Consider the following 21,229-nt stretch of genomic DNA (forward strand, 5'->3'; position numbering starts at 1 on the left):
GTTATGGGCCTTGCTCAAGGGTCCAACAGCAGCAACCTGGCTGTGGTGGGGCTTGAACCAGCGACCTTCTAATTACTAGTTCAGTACCTTAAGCACTACGCAACGACTGCCCACTCTTTACTAAAAGCAGTAGATTGTAAACAAAATACAACACAAAAAAGTATCAATCGGAATGTAAAATGAAAGTATATTATTATTAATAATAAAAGATTCACTAGTAGTACACTGATCATTCATTTGCCATTCCACCAATATCTGTGACCCCCTGGATTCTGGGCTAGTTTCAGCTTCAGGGTTGATTTTAGACCAGGCTGAACCTGGCAACTTTCGTGATTTTCCCGCCAAATTGGGCTACTTTCAAAATGTGTCACGGCTGTCTGAAAGCTTTCTTTACAAACCGTACAAAATGTTTTTAATGAGTATTTGCGCTCACATACCTATGAACAAGGTCTGCTAGTTTTAGCATGTGAAGGGCGGGTTTAGACAGAATTTGACCTGGATATTTGTGCTGGACTTGGCAACCCTGGGTAGAGTTGAATTGTTTGGTGTTGATTCCAGTTGCTGCTGGAGGTAAACAGACCGAGTACAAGTACAGTCTGTGTTCCTGTAGTTATGAACTGCTCTCATTCTCAGCAGTTTGAACAGGATTTGAACGGAAGGTAAAGCTCTTATTTTCAGGTTTTGTTTCCTTCCCTTTATTAATCTGTATGTTACCTCAGTGAGCTCGTATCACTGCTCAGAATGTAGAAAGTGCTTCAGTAAATCCAACAGTTCACATATTTCTACACCATAAATACAGATAAATCTATAGGTGGGTGTTTCCTCTTATAGTTTTCTTATTGTTCCTCATATACAGTAGAAACTAATTCACACAAATATACATACAGCATTTTACATGACTTAGATTCTTATCATAAAAGCTTTATCTAAGTTCATGTCATTTCACTTTACAGAATAGCCTTTCAATTCCTTGTTTGTGTTTAGGATTAAATGTAAATAACTTCTCTACTGAGACAAATAGGTGTAGTTTGACTTCACCCATCATGCTTTGTGGCTCCATCTACATTATTTGCACACGTTCCATAGATAATGAGCTAGTACTTCACACAAGAAGGTGTGAATAGTTGGCTGATGATTGACCAATGCAGAGTTTTTAACTCGTCTTGGGTCTTTGTCCTCATCTCTATTTAAGGACTAAACTCTAGACTTGTAGCTGAGTCACTTGGTAAGAAGGATCTTCTGCACGTTCTTCATTAGAAACGACCTGCTGGAGACACCAGCTTTGTTAAAGTGGCTGCCAGGATTCTAACAGGAAGGTAAAGGGTTTTCTTGTTTGTTTCTTTTACATTAATGCTGCATTTGTTGTTCTTTTTATTTTATTATGTTATTTAATATTATTAGATTAATATATTCAGACTGTTTAAAATAGCTTTATGCTCATAATTGTGGTGTTTTATGAAGCTTTTTTTACTCCCAGCACACCAAAGATTTACACTTGTGAGCTAATTATTAGTCCTGTCATGAACTGGATTAGATTTGCTTGGTGCAGGACTGATGTTGAGAAAGTTAGATGTCTTATATCTTTATTTATATCAAGTTATTTATAATTATTTAATTATTCATATCTGCTGTATTTATAAGTATTTTATTCTGATGTTCCCTTAATTCAGATTCTCACTTAGACGTGAAGTGAATTTAATGTTTTTATTACTAGGTGATGAGTTTAATATTATTGTGGAATTAATGTAGTAAAAGTAATTCTAATTAATTGACTTGTTACTTTGTTTCTGTTGCTTTCCAAGGAAACAGTTTCTACAGTCTTATCAAAGCATAAACATGAAGAACTTTCATCACTGCTCAGAGTGTGGGAAGAGTTTTACTAGGCAGAGTCATCTCAAACAACACCAGCGTATTCACACAGGAGAGAAACCATATCACTGCTCAGAGTGTGGGAAGAGTTTTACTAAGCAGAGTCATCTCCAACGACACCAGCGCATTCACACAGGAGAGAAACCATATCACTGCTCAGAGTGTGGGAAGAGTTTTACTACGCAGAGTAATCTCAAACAACACCAGCGCATTCACACAGGAGAGAAGCCATATCACTGCTCAGAGTGTGGGAAGAGTTTTACTACGCAGAGTCATCTCCAACAACACCAGCGTATTCATACAGGAGTGAAGCCATATCACTGCTCAGAGTGTGGGAAGAGTTTTGCTTACAGTAATGCTCTTAAAGTACACCAGCATGTTCACACAGAAGAGAAACCATATCACTGCTCAGAATGTGGAAGGAGTTTTACTCAAAGTAGTGCCCTTAAAGTACACCAGCGTATTCACACAGGAGAGAAGCCGTATCACTGCTCAGAGTGTGGAAAGAGTTTTGCTCAACAAGTTAACCTCCAAAAACACCAGCGTATTCACACAGGAGAGAAGCCATATTACTGCTCAGAGTGTGGAAAGAGTTTTGCTGAACATGGTACCCTTCAAAAACACCAGCGTATTCACACAGGAGAGCAGCCATATCACTGCTCAGAGTGTGGAAAGAGTTTTGCTGAACATGGTACCCTTCAAAAACACCAGCGTATTCACACAGGAGAGAAACCATATAACTGCACTGAGTGTGGAAAAAGTTTTGCTGAACATGGTACCCTTCAAAAACACCAGCGTATTCACACAGGAGAGAAACCATATTACTGCTCAGAGTGTGGAAAGATTTTTGCTCATGAAAATAATCTCAAACAGCATCAGCGTATTCACATAGAGAAACTACATCACTGTTAAGACTGTGGGAATTGTTTTAATTGCACATTATGTTTTCCAACAACACCAGCGCATTCACACAGGAGAGAGGTCGTATCACCGTTTACTGTCTGTAAAAACTTTAGTGAAAGGAATATCCTTTAAGTACACCACACCAGCGCATTCACATAAGAGAACGACCCATATTGCTGCTTATAGTGTGGAGGAAGTTTTACTGGAAGCAGCATTTTTAATAGACACCAGTACGGTCATTTTTTACTAATATACACTAGAACTGTTCTACTTCAATTATCAAATGTACATGATGGTATGAGTATGATCATTAATCATCAAATGTAATGTGGTGTAATGTACCAACCTCAGATCTGAATCTGTTTTTATTCTTTATTCAAGTTTAATGTACTTTAATAAACACAGAACAACTTTTACTTTCAAGTGGAAGAATTTTACCCTGGTCTTTATGGTGTTTTTGAAGTTTTCATAAATGAATAGCCTCTTACTTTAACACTTCTAGATCTACACTCCAAAATTCTAGTCTTCAGATGATTTCCACTTAGCAAATAATGAACCGTCCTCAACCAGAATGTACATGAGAAGGTGTGAATGGAGGGCTGTGGACTGAACAGTGTTGCATTGTTCTATCATCATGAGTCTTTGTTCTTTGTGTTTATCTATAGACCAAATTAGTGGTAGCTAAACTCCTTTGTAAAAAGAAATATTCATATTTACGTTTAATTATCCCACCATCTTCTAGTGCATAAAACCCAGTTCATATAAATCCTAATACAGACTGCACTGACATGTTTTAAAATTACATTTAAAAATAAATAAATACTATTGTGGTAGTTCAGGTGTTTTCTTATCATGGAGGTGGCCAACTGACCAAGACAAACTGAGGGGTCGGGAGACAAGTGTTTCTTTATTGATGAATAAATGTATTTGTTAAACTGTAAATTCCATCCGAGTCCTCTGTGTGATGAGAGTTTGGTTTTGAATCTGATGTCAGCAAATGTGTCCATGGTTGTTAAATGGGACTAAACTCACGGTCCATGTATTTGTATGTAGGCTTGAGCTGGAGTGACAATAGAAGATAGATGTAAAGAACTGGGTGGGTACCTAGCTAGCAAAAAAAATTATGATATAAATATCTGGCATGCCGGAACTTTTTGTGTCGGCCCACATCTGGCAGCCGGATCTGGCCCGATGTCAAAATGAATGACGGTTAGACTGTGGCCCGTATACGGCTGCCCGGATCCCAGCCATGACTGCCAGCAATATGCCAGCACTTAACCACCTGCTAGCCAGAACAGCCATTATCGGGCCAAACATGGAGTAGATTTTTAAAAGGTTTTCCCCCTTTAATGGTCACTGGGACTACTACAACTGTTCTTGCTTCTTATTGCTATGAAAATACTCTGTAATATATATATATATATATATATATACTTGATTATAATTATAAGTAATAATAATAATAATAAGAGTACAATTAAAACAGTAACAGGAAAAAAAAACAGATGTACACCAAAACACATTTTTCAATATTTTATTTCAAGTATTTTTATTTATTAGAAAATGTTTTGTCCTGCCATAATTGACTACTGATCTCCTGCCTCCTGACACTGGTCTGTAATTCTGGAATGAAAACAAAAACTATTTTTCACAGATCAATGTGGATCTTATTTAAATTTTTCAGTTCCACTTAATGATGGAAAAGAAATATTGAATAAGAAAAAAGTAACTGTAGTTTAAATACGTTTACCTGGTTAAAAATGGTTTATTGATTCACTCAGGCAGCAGGAGTGGCATCACGAAAAGCAGTTTCCAGAACAGTGCTAGAGCAGAATAAACAGTAGGCTTGTTCGACTTAACCCGGCGCTGCGCAGACCGATCGCCGCCTGGCTCGGTACGGTGCATGCCGGTTAAGAAGCACAAACTTCTACACAATTGTACAATGTACTTATTAACCACATTATTCATTAGTGATTCATACTGGGCACATCGGTGAGCATACTGAAGTTTACTGTTTAACAATGCATCTATAAAATACAGTGGCATGCGAACATTTGGGCACCCCGGTCAAAATTACTGTTACTGTGAACAGTTAAGCAAGTTGAAGATAAAATTATCTCCAAAAGGCATGAAGTTAAAGATGACACAAAAACATTTTTTTTTATTATGTCTCTATAATGAATTACATCTTGGTTGTGAGGTTGTAATGAATGTTGTTCATCATCCTCTTCATCCTGCACATCATCACCATGGTCTCCTGGCTCCAAGCAAACACTGTGTAGAATGCAACAGACACTGCTGAGCTGATGGACTGGACATTCCTCATGTGCAGGCATCGGAGTCTCCTAAACTTTGCCGAAGGCATGCTCAATGACCACACGGCCAGTGTTTAGTTTTCTATTAAAGCGCTTCTGCCTAGCTGTCAAGTGCCCATTGTCTCTGTAAGGCCTCATCAGTTGGGGCAATAGAGGGTAGGCTGAATCCCCAATTATATACATCCCTTGTGGGACCATGGACAGGGGATCTTCTTCCAAAAGAAGAGCAACCTCTGTGAGGCGAAAGGCTCTGGCATCATGCCAACTACCAGGATGACCCACACTGATGTGGGTGAACTGCCGGTGACTGTCACAAAATCCAGTGAGAATGATAGAATAGAACTGTTTCCTGTTAAAATATGCCAGGGGGTTGTCACAGTGTGGCTTCTGAATATGAATGTGGCATCCATCTACTGCACAGATAGTGTTTGGAAATCCAGCTGCTTGAAAGCCTAACAAAGAATTGTGCAGGGTTTGTCCTAAAGGCCAGGAAATGTGGTGTGCCATGTGAGTACAAAACTCATGGAGATGTTTGGCAAGAGTGGATTTTGTGATATTGAATCTGTCTGAAATACCCCTATATACAGTGTATCACAAAAGTGAGTACACCCCTCACATTTCTGCAGAAATTTAAGTATATCTTTTCATGGGACAACACTGACAAAATGACACTTTGACACAATGAAAAGTAGTCTGTGTGCAGCTTATATAACAGTGTAAATTTATTCTTCCCTCAAAATAACTCAATATACAGCCATTAATGTCTAAACCACCGGCAACAAAAGTGAGTACACCCCTTAGTGAAAGTTCCTGAAGTGTCAATATTTTGTGTGGCCACCATTATTTCCCAGAACTGCCTTAACTCTCCTGGGCATAGAGTTTACCAGAGCTTCACAGGTTGCCACTGGAATGCTTTTCCACTCCTCCATGACGACATCACGGAGCTGGCGGATATTCGAGACTTTGCGCTCCTCCACCTTCCGCTTGAGGATGCCCCAAAGATGTTCTATTGGGTTTAGGTCTGGAGACATGCTTGGCCAGTCCATCACCTTTACCCTCAGCCTCTTCAATAAAGCAGTGGTCGTCTTAGAGGTGTGTTTGGGGTCATTATCATGCTGGAACACTGACCTGCGACCCAGTTTCCGGAGGGAGGGGATCATGCTCTGCTTCAGTATTTCACAGTACATATTGGAGTTCATGTGTCTCTCAATGAAATGTAACTCCCCAACACCTGCTGCACTCATGCAGCCCCAGACCATGGCATTCCCACCACCATGCTTGACTGTAGGCATGACACACTTATCTTTGTACTCCTCACCTGATTGCTGCCACACATGCTTGAGACCATCTGAACCAAACAAATTAATCTTGGTCTCATCAGACCATAGGACATGGTTCCAGTAATCCATGTCCTTTGTTGACATGTCTTCAGCAAACTGTTTGCGGGCTTTCTTGTGTAGAGACTTCAGAAGAGGCTTCCTTCTGGGGTGACAGCCATGCAGACCAATTTGATGTAGTGTGCGGCGTATGGTCTGAGCACTGACAGGCTGACCCCCCACCTTTTCAATCTCTGCAGCAATGCTGACAGCACTCCTGCGCCTATCTTTCAAAGACAGCAGTTGGATGTGACGCTGAGCACGTGCACTCAGCTTCTTTGGACGACCAACGCGAGGTCTGTTCTGAGTGGACCCTGCTCTTTTAAAACGCTGGATGATCTTGGCCACTGTGCTGCAGCTCAGTTTCAGGGTGTTGACAATCTTCTTGTAGCCTTGGCCATCTTCATGTAGCGCAACAATTCGTCTTTTAAGATCCTCAGAGAGTTCTTTGCCATGAGGTGCCATGTTGGAACTTTCAGTGACCAGTATGAGAGAGTGTGAGAGCTGTACTACTAAATTGAACACACCTGCTCCATATGCACACCTGAGACCTAGTAACACTAACAAATCACATGACATTTTGGAGGGAAAATTACAAGCAGTGCTCAATTTGGACATTTAGGGGTGTAGTCTCTTAGGGGTGTACTCACTTTTGTTGCCGGTGGTTTAGACATTAATGGCTATATATTGAGTTATTTTGAGGGAAGAATAAATTTACACTGTTATATAAGCTGCACACAGACTACTTTTCATTGTGTCAAAGTGTCATTTTGTCAGTGTTGTCCCATGAAAAGATATACTTAAATATCTGCAGAAATGTGAGGGGTGTACTCACTTTTGTGATACACTGTATATGACTCCTGGTTCGAGACAGGCTAGGACACTCTTTGTCAGTGGCAATTTTGTCTGCTGTGGATTCATATAGACAGGGCCAATGGTGCTTATAAGATCCTACATAGTAAGTGAGAGAAAAGAAGGTTATCATATCGTACCTGCACTTGTCCTTTGGAGAGTCTGAAATGACCTCTAAATTCTGAGAGACTATAGAGGGGGACAACATCCTCTACAAAATGTTGTATTTTTGGAACAAGCCTAAAGAAGGGTAAATGTGATTAAGTCATTACGTAGACAATATAATTAGACAGTTTGGACTTTAAGCCACTTTGACACAATATTATTGCAGTCTATTTACCATATACACAACCATAATGATTAAGGTCTGATTGAGTGCACTTTATAATTTCCATCTAATTATTTCTAGAACACTTTTACGTACATTGTTTATCATATTCACTGATTCTACCTTGAACAAACCGTATATTTGGAATTATGTATTCACACGTTTTCATGTGAAATGTCTTGAAAAATAGGCTACTTAGTTTAGGTCTATTCATTTAAACTGTTGTAGACAAATATTTAAATCTATTCAATAACATAAATATGTGTTTGATAACATGTTTGTTAGAACTTTTCTTTTTCACCAATCTACAAGATAAATGAATGATGAGTAAAACTATATTTATTTACAGATTACAGAAACTTAGTTTGACACTTTAAACCCAGCGTTTGTTTTCCAAATCCATAGTGGTGAATATAGCTGACCATCATCTATATTCACCACTATGGATTTGGAAAACAAACGCTGGGTTTAACCTGCTCAATGATCAAGAATGTCAACCGGCAGCTCTCACTGACCACCAAGGCGAGGCGCAGTTCATCTCGAACAAGCCTATTGACTGATCAATCAGCTGCAGTTCATCAGCTTGGTTCATGTTAAACAGTTAGTTGCAGATTGGAGCAGCATTTCTTCCATAATGAAAGATAATTCAGTCTTGTCTTTACAAAGAAACGCTTTCACAAAGCGTTCACTGGAACAAAAAAAAAGGATAAAGAAGCTTGGACCGGATCGTCCCAATTTACAAATTCAGCAACAGGCAAGTGATCGAGGACGAGACTACACCCGAGCCTTTTCCAGCTCTTGTTATGACAAACAGAATTGGCTAGCTGGATGCGACCTAAGTAATGCCTTTTACTGCTTTCCCTGTTTGCTATTTCAAAGTCCTTGCACGGAGGCGTTGTGGATAACGACCGGGGTACGAGATTTAAAACATCTTTCAGAAAAATAGCTAAGAAAAGAAAACTTAGCATTGCTCAACAGCTAGATTAAGGTTACAGGATTGCTGTTAGAAGGCACAATGAAGAGGTGACGAAAAATCGGCGCATCCTGTCTAGAATAATAGACTGTGTGAAATTTTGTGGAGCCTTTGAGCTGGCCTTGCGTGGCCATGATGAAAGTAAGAGCTCAGATAATCCCGGAATTTTTCGAGGGTTGGTGGATTTTGTTGCTTCTCTTGATGGAGTGTATGTTGTCTGTTCTGAAGGAACATATAATCAAAGAAGCCCAGGGCAGCGATTTTCTTTCAATCCAGGCAGATGAGACAATGGATATTGCCACGCAGTGCCAGCTTGTTCTTGTACTACGCTATATTGATGCTAAAAACAATGTGCAGGAAAGATTTTTTTAGTTCATCCCTTTGTAGTCGGCCACTGCTGATTCCATTGCTACAGCCCTAAAAGAACGTCTTGCAACTATCCTTCCTGAGGATCAAAAGGGTAAGCTCATCTGCCAGGCATATGATGGAGCCAGCGTGATGAGGGGTGCCACTGCAGGTGTTCAGAAGAAGATACAAGACATGTACCCAAATGCACACTACATCCACTGCTACGCACATCAGCTCAATCTGATAATGCAGCAGGCTACTTCTCACATAACCAAAGTGAGAATTTTTTTTTCTAACCTTGGTGGATTTGCCAGCTTTTTTTCGAGATCACCCAAGCGCACAAGTATTCTTGATAAAGTTGTGGCGCACAGACTACCAGCATCCAGCAATATCAGATGGAACTTTCACAGCCGGACCATCAATACTGTGTTTGAACACAGAGAGGACCTCATTCGCTGTTTTGAAAGCATACGAGACTCTGGTGACTTTGACCCCATTACTGTCAGAGAGGCAGGTGCGTTTGCCATGCTACTGGAGGATCAGGATTTTAAGTTCTTTCTGCAGCTTTTCCACCATATCATGCCTCATGTGGACCTCCTCTATTCCAAACTCCAGAAGAAGGTCATAGATTCAGTTTATATCAAGGAGAGCATTCAGCAGTTCCAGCAGGACATTTAAAAGATCAGGTAATAGTTGTACATTTTCCTCTTTTGTTTATTAGTATTATTGTTATTATTATTGTTATTGTAATTTTTTTCCTTTGCAGAAATTCTCTCCATTCCATGGTTGGACAAAGCAGTGAAGGTAGCGGTCAGCCAGTAAAGAAGCGTCGGACACTCAGTGTAGAAGACCATGAAAGGATTGCTGCAGAGGTGAGTTGTGGAAGTCACAGTCCAATTAGATTTGTTTAGAGCTGTTTCTATGCTATGCATGAATGATCAGTGTATGTTGGTGTAATGCTTGTCAGCAATATATTTTATTATTCTTGCTGTACTGCAATATATGGGTAATATGGAATAAAACAAATTCTCATAACATTTGGTTCCTGAATTTTCTATAAACCTGTCCAACAAAAATTCTGTTCCAAAAATGCTTTAACACATTTTGTCTTGAAAATGGCAGCAAACTCATTTCTATGACTTGATCTATGACTAAATTTCAACAGTGATAGAAAAATAACTATTTAGATGTGAAATAAATAAATTATGATCACTTCATAATTTTCATGTTTATCCTTCTCTAGGTCTGTGATATCATACTGGGACACACCAGTGAGCGCTTTTCCTTCACAAACCACCTTGTTAGTGCCACACTCTTGCAGGGGGACAGGTTTAAACAATACAAGACAGCATTTCCTGAAGATGCACTGAGCAACACCTTAAAAGCCTATCCAGTGCTCAATCAAGGTAAGCTGAAGACAGAGCTTAGTCTTATCTACAGCAGGGAAGAGTTCAAAGCCTGTTGTGGTGCTGTGGGCCTATTCCAGATGTTTATGGAAAATAATCTTGAAGAAGTATTTTCAGAGACTGTCACTCTCCTGAAGATCCTCATCACCACACCCATGACCACAGCAGAAGCTGAAAGGTGCTTGTCAACCTTGAAAAGAATTCAAACTTTTCTGAGAAACTCTATGACCCAGGACAGGCTGAATGCATTGGCCATGTTGTCAATGGATAAGAGACTAGTGACTGAGATTACTGACTTTAACCATAATGTCATTGAGAAATTTGCAAGACAGAAGGAAAGGAGGGCAAAATTCATGTTCAGATAGTGCTACTTTTAAAGGCTTGTGTTTTTATTGTTTTGTTTTTAATTTGTTGTTTTGTTTGCGCCCCCTCAAATTTTTTAGCACCAGCCGCCACTGCTTTTGGTATTACAATTCGGCATAGAGCAGTCATATGTGGAACACTATTCTCTACTCAGCATTGATAACAGTGTTTTTACCTAAATAAAACCAGGTTCCACCGAGATTTGAACTCGGATCACTGGATTCAAAGTCCAGAGTGCTAACCATTACACCATGGAACCACACAGTGAGATCTTACTTAAATCCAAAAGTTAATAATTAGTCATTTAAGAGCAAGTTGGCTGTTAGATGGCGCTGTAAACAATGATTAGCGATTATATTTTGGGATGGAGCAGTCACATGTGGAACACTATAACACTACTAGTGATATTATGATATTCAAGCTGGATGAATGGATGGAAATTAACATGTCATTTAAGGTGACTCTAAACTAGCACAAGCAATTGCGATGCTCTGTTGTACTGCACATGCGCTGAATGCTACCATCCTGAAACTGCTAATGTTTCTCAATCTTGGACCTCACACCGGGCCCCAAATAAAAGCAGTAAGGTCCCACCGAGATTTGAACTCAGATCACTGGATTCAGAGTCCAGAGTGCTAACCATTACACCATGGAACCCTGACACCACAAAAACTAAATGTAATGATTCGCCATTTGCTGAGTAAATAAAGCAAAACTACACACAACTTCAGACTTTACTTTTACATCTCAAGTGATTTGAACTTACATGATTGATATAATTGATTAAAATAAATTGAACAAACTGAGGTAATTTAGAAGTTTTAAACACTAAATAAAAGTAATTTTAGTTAAACATTGCCACCCAAGTATCAAAATCACAACAAAACGTTCCACTGTTGGAAAATTGCACCAAGTTCAGGACTCAGTTGGCCGGTAGATGGAGCTGTAAACCCACTTTAGGACTTAAACTAACAAACAAGTGATCCTTCTCTAACTAGCAGGTCCTATTAACCTGAGCTTCAAACGTTGTCTCTGACAAGTGTGAGTTATTTTTAATGCCCCTCTCATTCAGGTCAGAAACATGTGATTATTTTTATTTGCCAAACTTAATTGCCCTGCTGTAAAAGTTAGCAAGTCATGTGACCCGTGTGTACCGTCCAATGAAACAGCTGTGCCTGCGTCTCTGTGGCGCAATCGGTTAGCGCGTTCGGCTGTTAACCGGAAGGTTGGTGGTTCGAGCCCACCCAGGGACGACCCAGCTAACACAGAACGTTCCCGTAACGTTAGATTTTGGTTCCCCTATGGTTCTTTTTAGGGAACCATCCCATAACGTTATGGTAACGTTCTATTTTCGTTAAAAAAATCAGCGCTGTTCCCGGAACGTTCCGGGAACTATGAAACCTATATCGTTCTCTCATGGTTTTATGAAAACTAACAGAGAACGTTATCTAAAAGTTCCCTTAAGGTTTTCTTTCTTATGTGTTTAAAGTAACGTTCCAGTAACGTTCCCGGAAGGTTTTCTTATGATCTTTAAAGTTTTTTAGTAGAAACAAAAAAGCAGCCTTTTGCTTGAGACGGTCCTTGTAGATCAACCTTTACTTACAAGTACCAACTATAAAACTATGAAACCTAACGTACTCTCATGGTTTTATGAAAACTAACAGAGAACGTTAGTTAAAGCTTGTATAAGGTTTTATTTCTTATGTGTATAAAGTATCGTTCCGGTAACGTTCCCGGAAGGTTTCTAAGTTAACCCAGCTAGCACAATCATCTGGCCCATGTTGAACAGCGTCACCATAGCAACAGTGCGACGCGAGCCGTTGAAAAAGAGGAATCGTTCGTTCGTGTGAGGTAAATAAACGTTTAATCTTAACTTTTTACTTAGTAAAATGTAAGAAGAATGTTAAGATAGAGAGCAATTTGGAAATGGAAACTGTTAGGTAATGTTATCTAGTGAGTTTCAGGTTAACTGGTAGTCTGAACTGAAACACTTCAGGTAACGTTAGCTAAAAGGCTAACAGTTTCTAGCATTAGACAACAGCTGCTAAATAATTAAAGTTCATTGAATACTGTGGATAACGTTAACTTAAAAGCTACAATAAGCAACAAGAACAACAACAACAATAATAGTAAAACAATAATAAGCAACAGATGACCTACCATCTCTGACTACATCCACAAGGTGGACTAACAAAGCAGGTGTGTATAATATAAGAGTGGACAGTGAGTGGACACGGTATTTGAAAACTCCAGCAGCGATGCTGTGTCTGATCCACTCATACCAGCACAACACACACTAACACACCACCACCATGTCAGTGTCACTGCAGTGCTGAGAATGATCCACCACCTAAATAATACCTGCTCAGAGGTGGTCCTGGGAGTCCTGACCATTGGAGAATAAGGTAAAAGAGGGCTAACAAAGTATGCAGAGTAACTGATGGACGACAGTGGAACTGTAGAGCTACAAAGTGCTTCTATAGATAGATAACTTTATTAATCCCATAGGGAAAGTCAGTAAATGGTTAGTAAACTATATGGTTAGTGGAGCTGATAGAAAAAGAGTATACATACAAGGAGGTTTAATGTTATGGCTGATCATATATAGTTTTATAACCCAAAGATTGTCCCTTGTATTTTTTGTAGATATTCAAGTGTCCACTACCATCACTGAGCCACATTTGCTTATTCACCTCTCATACATGAGTAAAAACTATGAACACTACTCTGCAGCATCAAACAGCCGGTGTAGATCATCAGCCAAGGTCACAAGATCCAGCAAGAAGGTTCTGGGTTCGATCCCCAGGTGGGGCGGTCTGGGTCATTTCTGTGTTGTTTGCATGTTCTCCCCATGTCCGTGCAGGTTTCATCCGGGTGCTCCGGTTTCCTCCCACAGTCCAAAGACATGCAAGTGAGGTGAATTGGAGACACTAAATTGTTCATGACTGTGTTTGATATAACCTTGTGAACTGATGAATCTTGTGTAATGAGTAACTACCGTTCCTGTCATGAATGTAACCAAAGTGTAAAACATGTCGTTAAAATCCTAATAAACAAACAAACATTACTTCTTTATATTGTTTATATACAGTATACATATATATATATATATATATATATATATATACAGTGTATCACAAAAGTGAGTACACCCCTCACATTTCTGCAGATATTTAAGTATATCTTTTCATGGGACAACACTGACAAAATGACACTTTGACACAATGAAAAGTAGTCTGTGTGCAGCTTATATAACAGTGTAAATTTATTCTTCCCTCAAAATAACTCAATATACAGCCATTAATGTCTAAACCACCGGCAACAAAAGTGAGTACACCCCTTAGTGAAAGTTCCTGAAGTGTCAATATTTTGTGTGGCCACCATTATTTCCCAGAACTGCCTTAACTCTCCTGGGCATGGAGTTTACCAGAGCTTCACAGGTTGCCACTGGAATGCTTTTCCACTCCTCCATGACGACATCACGGAGCTGGCGGATATTCGAGACTTTGCGCTCCTCCACCTTCCGCTTGAGGATGCCCCAAAGATGTTCTATTGGGTTTAGGTCTGGAGACATGCTTGGCCAGTCCATCACCTTTACCCTCAGCCTCTTCAATAAAGCAGTGGTCGTCTTAGAGGTGTGTTTGGGGTCATTATCATGCTGGAATACTGCCCTGTGACCCAGTTTCCGGAGGGAGGGGATCATGCTCTGCTTCAGTATTTCACAGTACATATTGGAGTTCATGTGTCCCTCAATGAAATGTAACTCCCCAACACCTGCTGCACTCATGCAGCCCCAGACCATGGCATTCTCACCACCATGCTTGACTGTAGGCATGACACACTTATCTTTGTACTCCTCACCTGATTGCCGCCACACATGATTGAGACCATCTGAACCAAACAAATTAATCTTGGTCTCATCAGACCATAGGACATGGTTCCAGTAATCCATGTCCTTTGTTGACATGTCTTCAGCAAACTGTTTGCGGGCTTTCTTGTGTAGAGACTTCAGAAGAGGCTTCCTTCTGGGGTGACAGCCATGCAGACCAATTTGATGTAGTGTGTGGCGTATGGTCTGAGCACTGACAGGCTGACCCCCCACCTTTTCAATCTCTGCAGCAATGCTGACAGCACTCCTGCGCCTATCTTTCAAAGACAGCAGTTGGATGTGACGCTGAGCACGTGCACTCAGCTTCTTTGGACGACCAACGCGAGGTCTGTTCTGAGTGGACCCTGCTCTTTTAAAACGCTGGATGATCTTGGCCACTGTGCTGCAGCTCAGTTTCAGGGTGTTGGCAATCTTCTTGTAGCCTTGGCCATCTTCATGTAGCGCAACAATTCGTCTTTTAAGCTCCTCAGAGAGTTCTTTGCCATGAGGTGCCATGTTGGAACTTTCAGTGACCAGTATGAGAGAGTGTGAGAGCTGTACTACTAAATTGAACACACCTGCTCCCTATGCACACCTGAGACCTAGTAACACTAACGAGTCACATGACATTTTGGAGGGACAATTACAAGCATTGCTCAATTTGGACATTTAGGGGTGTAGTCTCTTAGGGGTGTACTCACTTTTGTTGCCGGTGGTTTAGACATTAATGGCTGTATATTGAGTTATTTTGAGGGAAGAATAAATTTACACTGTTATATAAGCTGCACACAGACTACTTTTCATTGTGTCAAAGTGTCATTTTGTCAGTGTTGTCCCATGAAAAGATATACTTAAATATCTGCAGAAATGTGAGGGGTGTACTCACTTTTGTGATACACTGTATATATATATATACAGTGTATCACAAAAGTGAGTACACCCCTCACATTTCTGCAGATATTTAAGTATATCTTTTCATGGGACAACACTGACAAAATGACACTTTGACACAATGAAAAGTAGTCTGTGTGCAGCTTATATAACAGTGTAAATTTATTCTTCCCTCAAAATAACTCAATATACAGCCATTAATGTCTAAACCACCGGCAACAAAAGTGAGTACACCCCTTAGTGAAAGTTCCTGAAGTGTCAATATTTTGTGTGGCCACCATTATTTCCCAGAACTGCCTTAACTCTCCTGGGCATGGAGTTTACCAGAGCTTCACAGGTTGCCACTGGAATGCTTTTCCACTCCTCCATGATGACATCACGGAGCTGGCGGATATTCGAGACTTTGCGCTCCTCCACCTTCCGCTTGAGGATGCCCCAAAGATGTTCTATTGGGTTTAGGTCTGGAGACATGCTTGGCCAGTCCATCACCTTTACCCTCAGCCTCTTCAATAAAGCAGTGGTCGTCTTAGAGGTGTGTTTGGGGTCATTATCATGCTGGAACACTGCCCTGCGACCCAGTTTCCGGAGGGAGGGGATCATGCTCTGCTTCAGTATTTCACAGTACATATTGGAGTTCATGTGTCCCTCAATGAAATGTAACTCCCCAACACCTGCTGCACTCATGCAGCCCCAGACCATGGCATTCCCACCACCATGCTTGACTGTAGGCATGACACACTTATCTTTGTACTCCTCACCTGATTGCCGCCACACATGCTTGAGACCATCTGAACCAAACAAATTAATCTTGGTCTCATCAGACCATAGGACATGGTTCCAGTAATCCATGTCCTTTGTTGACATGTCTTCAGCAAACTGTTTGAGGGCTTTCTTGTGTAGAGACTTCAGAAGAGGCTTCCTTCTGGGGTGACAGCCATGCAGACCAATTTGATGTAGTGTGCGGCGTATGGTCTGAGCACTGACAGGCTGACCCCCCACCTTTTCAATCTCTGCAGCAATGCTGACAGCACTCCTGCGCCTATCTTTCAAAGACAGCAGTTGGATGTGACGCTGAGCACGTGCACTCAGCTTCTTTGGACGACCAACGCGAGGTCTGTTCTGAGTGGACCCTGCTCTTTTAAAACGCTGGATGATCTTGGCCACTGTGCTGCAGCTCAGTTTCAGGGTGTTGGCAATCTTCTTGTAGCCTTGGCCATCTTCATGTAGCGCAACAATTCGTCTTTTAAGATCCTCAGAGAGTTCTTTGCCATGAGGTGCCATGTTGGAACTTTCAGTGACCAGTATGAGAGAGTGTGAGAGCTGAACTACTAAATTGAACACACCTGCTCCCTATGCACACCTGAGACCTAGTAACACTAACAAATCACATGACATTTTGGAGGGAAAATGACAAGCAGTGCTCAATTCGGACATTTAGGGGTGTAGTCTCTTAGGGGTGTACTCACTTTTGTTGCCGGTGGTTTAGACATTAATGGCTGTATATTGAGTTATTTTGAGGGAAGAATAAATTTACACTGTTATATAAGCTGCACACAGACTACTTTTCATTGTGTCAAAGTGTCATTTTGTCAGTGTTGTCCCATGAAAAGATATACTTAAATATCTGCAGAAATGTGAGGGGTGTACTCACTTCTGTGATACACTGTATATATATATATATATATATATATATATACAGTGCCTTGCAAAAGTATTCAGCCCCCTTGAACTTTTCAACCTTTTGCCACATTTCAGGCTTCAAACATAACGATATGAAATTGTAATTTTTTGTGAAGAATCAACAACAAGTGGGACACAATCGTGAAGTGGAACGAAATTTATTGGATATTTTAAACTTTTTTTAGAAATAAAAAACTGAAAAGTGGGGCGTGCAATATTATTCAGCCCCCTTGCGTTAATACTTTGTAGCGCCACCTTTTGCTGCGATTACAGCTGCAAGTCGCTTGGGGTATGTCTCTATCAGTTTTGCACATCGAGAGACAGAAATTTTTGCCCATTCTTCCTTGCAAAACAGCTCGAGCTCAGTGAGGTTGGATGGAGAGCGTTTGTGAACAGCAGTTTTCAGCTCTTTCCACAGATTCTCGATGGGATTCAGGTCTGGACTTTGACTTGGCCATTCTAACACCTGGATACGTTTATTTGTGAACCATTCCATTGTAGATTTTGCTTTATGTTTTGGATCATTGTCTTGTTGGAAGATAAATCTCCGTTCCAGTCTCAGGTCTTTTGCAGACTGCAACAGGTTTTCTTCCAGAATGGTCCTGTATTTGGCTCCATCCATCTTCCCATCAATTTTAACCATCTTCCCTGTCCCTGCTGAAGAAAAGCAGGCCCAAACCATGATGCTGCCACCACCATGTTTGACAGTGGGGATGGTGTGTTCAGGGTGATGAGCTGTGTTGCTTTTACGCCAAACATAACGTTTTGCATTGTGGCCAAAAAGTTCGATTTTGGTTTCATCTGACCAGAGCACCTTCTTCCACATGTTTGGTGTGTCTCCCAGGTGACTTTTTATAGATATCTTTGAGAAATGGCTTTCTTCTTGCCACTCTTCCATAAAGGCCAGATTTGTGCAGTGTACGACTGATTGTGTCCTATGGACAGAGTCTCCCACCTCAGCTGTAGATCTCTGCAGTTCATTCAGAGTGATCATGGGCCTCTTGGCTGCATCTCTGATCAGTCTTCTCCTTGTTTGAGCTGAAAGTTTAGAGGGACGGCCGGGTCTTGGTAGATTTGCAGTGGTCTGATACTCCTTCCATTTCAATATGATCGCTTGCACAGTGCTCCTTGAGATGTTTAAAGCTTGGGAAATTTTTTTGTATCTAAATCCGGCTTTAAACTTCTCCACAACAGTATCTCGGACCTGCCTGGTGTGTTCCTTGGTCTTCATGATGCTCTCTGCGCTTTAAACAGAACTCTGAGACTGTCACAGAGCAGGTGCATTTATACGGAGACTTGATTACACACAGGTGGATTCTATTTATCACCATCAGTCATTTAGGTCAACATTGGATCATTCAGAGATCCTCACTGAACTTCTGGAGTGAGTTTGCTGCACTGAAAGTAAAGGGGCTGAATAATATTGCACGCCCCACTTTTTAGTTTTTTATTTCTAAAAAAAGTTTAAAATATCCAATAAATTTCGTTCTACTTCACGATTGTGTCCCACTTGTTGTTGATTCTTCACAAAAAATTACAATTTCATATCGTTATGTTTGAAGCCTGAAATGTGGCAAAAGGTTGAAAAGTTCAAGGGGGCTGAATACTTTTGCAAGGCACTGTATATATATATATATATATATATATATATATATATATATATATATATATATATATATATATATATATATATATATACAGTGTATCACAAAAGTGAGTACACCCCTCACATTTCTGCAAATATTTTATTATATCTTTTCATGGGACAACACTATAGAAATAAAACTTGGATATAACTTAGAGTAGTCAGTGTACAGCTTATATATCACTGTAGATTTACTGTCTTCTGAAAATAACTCAACACACAGCCATTAATGTCTAAATGGCTGGCAACATAAGTGAGTACACCCCACAGTGAACATGTCCAAATTATGCCCAAAGTGTCAATATTTTGTGTGACCACCATTATTATCCAGCACTGCCTTAACCCTCCTGGGCATGGAATTCACCAGAGCTGCACAGGTTGCTACTGGAATCCTCTTCCACTCCTCCATGATGACATCACGGAGCTGGTGGATGTTAGACACCTTGAACTCCTCCACCTTCCACTTGAGGATGCGCCACAGGTGCTCAATTGGGTTTAGTCCATCACCTTTACCTTCAGCTTCCTCAGCAAGGCAGTTGTCATCTTGGAGGTTGTGTTTGGGGTCGTTATCCTGTTGGAAAACTGCTATGAGGCCCAGTTTTTGCTGTGTTTCAGAATGTCACAGTACATGTTGGAATTCATGTTTCCCTCAGTGAACTGCAGCTCCCCGGTGCCAGCAACACTCATGCAGCCCAAGACCATGATGCTACCACCACCATGCTTGACTGTAGGCAAGATACAGTTGTCTTGGTACTTCTCACCAGGGTGCCGCCACACATGCTGGACACCATCTGAGCCAAACAAGTTTATCTTGGTCTCGTCAGACCACAGGGCATTCCAGTAATCCATGTTCTTGGACTGCTTGTCTTCAGCAAACTGTTTGTGGGCTTTCTTGTGCGTCAGCGTCCTTCTGGGATGACGACCATGCAGACCGAGTTGATGCAGTGTGCGGCGTATGGTCTGAGCACTGACAGGCTGACCTCCCACGTCTTCAACCTCTGCAGCAATGCTGGCAGCACTCATGTGTCTATTTTTTAAAGCCAACCTCTGGATATGACGCCGAACACGTGGACTCAACTTCTTTGGTCGACCCTGGTGAAGCCTGTTCCGAGTGGAACCTGTCCTGGAAAACCGCTGTATGACCTTGGCCACCATGCTGTAGCTAAGTTTCAGGGTGTTAGCAATCTTCTTATAGCCCAGGACATCTTTGTGGAGAGCAACAATTCTATTTCTCACATCCTCAGAGAGTTCTTTGCCATGAGGTGTCATGTTGAATATCCAGTGGCCAGTATGAGAGAATTGTACCCAAAACACCAAATTTAACAGCCCTGCTCCTCATTTACACCTGGGACCTTGACACATGACACCAGGGAGGGACAACGACACATTTGGGCACAATTTGGACATGTTCACTGTGGGGTGTACTCACTTATGTTGCAGCTATTTAGACATTAATGGCTGTGTGTTGAGTTATTTTCAGAAGACAGTAAATCTACACTGCTATACAAGCTGTACACTGACTACTCTAAGTTATATCCAAGTTTCATGTCTATAGTGTTGTCCCATGAAAAGATATAATTATTATTATAGTTATTTTCTATGTATAGTATTTATATAGCTGTTATTTTGGTTCACTTTTGTAATTGGTCTTATTTATAATATCCTGATTATTATTATTATACTACTTGCTGCAATTATCTTAATAAAATACTTTCTGCTGCACAATCTGTAGTTAATCTGTAGCATCTGTAGTTAATCTGTATCATAAATCTACTATTTTATCTATGCGGATGTGAAAGGAGAAGAAAACGGTAAATAAATGGTATCGTAGTGTTGCGGGGGCTATTCCGGCCCAGTTATGGGAGAGTTGGCGGAGATCTGGCATCCGGATTTGGGCCAGTGTATTTGGCCCGATTCTGGGCAGTCATTCAAAAATAGTCAGAGCCGACACGGGCTGCCGGTGTTACCGGAGTGTTATTGCAAGGTTGTCTGAAGTTTTTAATAATTTAAAGGTTAGTACAAGGTTCCCTTAAGGTTTCAATAATGTTAAGGTTACGGGAACGTTAGGGGAACGTTCCCACAACTATAATGCACAACCAAATGGGTACGTTCTATTTCCGTAAAGAAAACTTTCCCGAGGAACCAAAATGATCCGTTCCCAGAACGTTCTGGTAACCAAAAACTAACGTTCCCGGAACGTTCTGGGAACCAAAAATTGTTAGCTGGGGAAACAGTTGCAGGATGAGACATACATAAAAAGTAGATGTGTGTGTATTATTTAAAACTACACTGAATGATAATTGGTTACCTTCAAATAATTGTGCAGCATGTGTTCCTGATTTACATTCAGTTAACAAGTAAAGAAGGACCCACCGCGACCCTGACCAGGTTCCATCTCTCTCTCTCTCTTTC

The 21,229-nt window shown here is 40.8% G+C and overlaps 1 protein-coding gene and 3 non-coding genes across 4 annotated transcripts; 2 read left to right on the forward strand and 2 right to left on the reverse strand.

Annotated features, from left to right (window-relative positions):
- Positions 1-1,989: 1,989 nt before the first annotated feature.
- Positions 1,990-3,115, forward strand: LOC134325909 (zinc finger protein 502-like; the record flags this gene model as incomplete). The annotated part of the gene is made up of 1 exon (XM_063008102.1): positions 1,990-3,115. A coding segment is annotated over one exon (792 nt), but the record flags the coding sequence as incomplete, so codon positions are not given.
- Positions 3,116-10,920: 7,805 nt separating this feature from the next.
- trnaq-uug (transfer RNA glutamine (anticodon UUG)) lies at positions 10,921-10,992 on the reverse strand. Its single transcript has one exon. It is a non-coding gene; the product is annotated as a tRNA-Gln (tRNA).
- Positions 10,993-11,318: 326 nt separating this feature from the next.
- On the reverse strand, positions 11,319-11,390 carry trnaq-cug (transfer RNA glutamine (anticodon CUG)). The gene has a single exon. It is a non-coding gene; the product is annotated as a tRNA-Gln (tRNA).
- Positions 11,391-11,912: 522 nt separating this feature from the next.
- trnan-guu (transfer RNA asparagine (anticodon GUU)) lies at positions 11,913-11,986 on the forward strand. Its single transcript has one exon. It is a non-coding gene; the product is annotated as a tRNA-Asn (tRNA).
- The last annotated feature ends 9,243 nt before the right edge of the window (positions 11,987-21,229 follow it).

This window comes from Trichomycterus rosablanca, chromosome 14 (genome assembly GCF_030014385.1).
Source record: "Trichomycterus rosablanca isolate fTriRos1 chromosome 14, fTriRos1.hap1, whole genome shotgun sequence".
Lineage (NCBI taxonomy): Eukaryota > Metazoa > Chordata > Actinopteri > Siluriformes > Trichomycteridae > Trichomycterus > Trichomycterus rosablanca.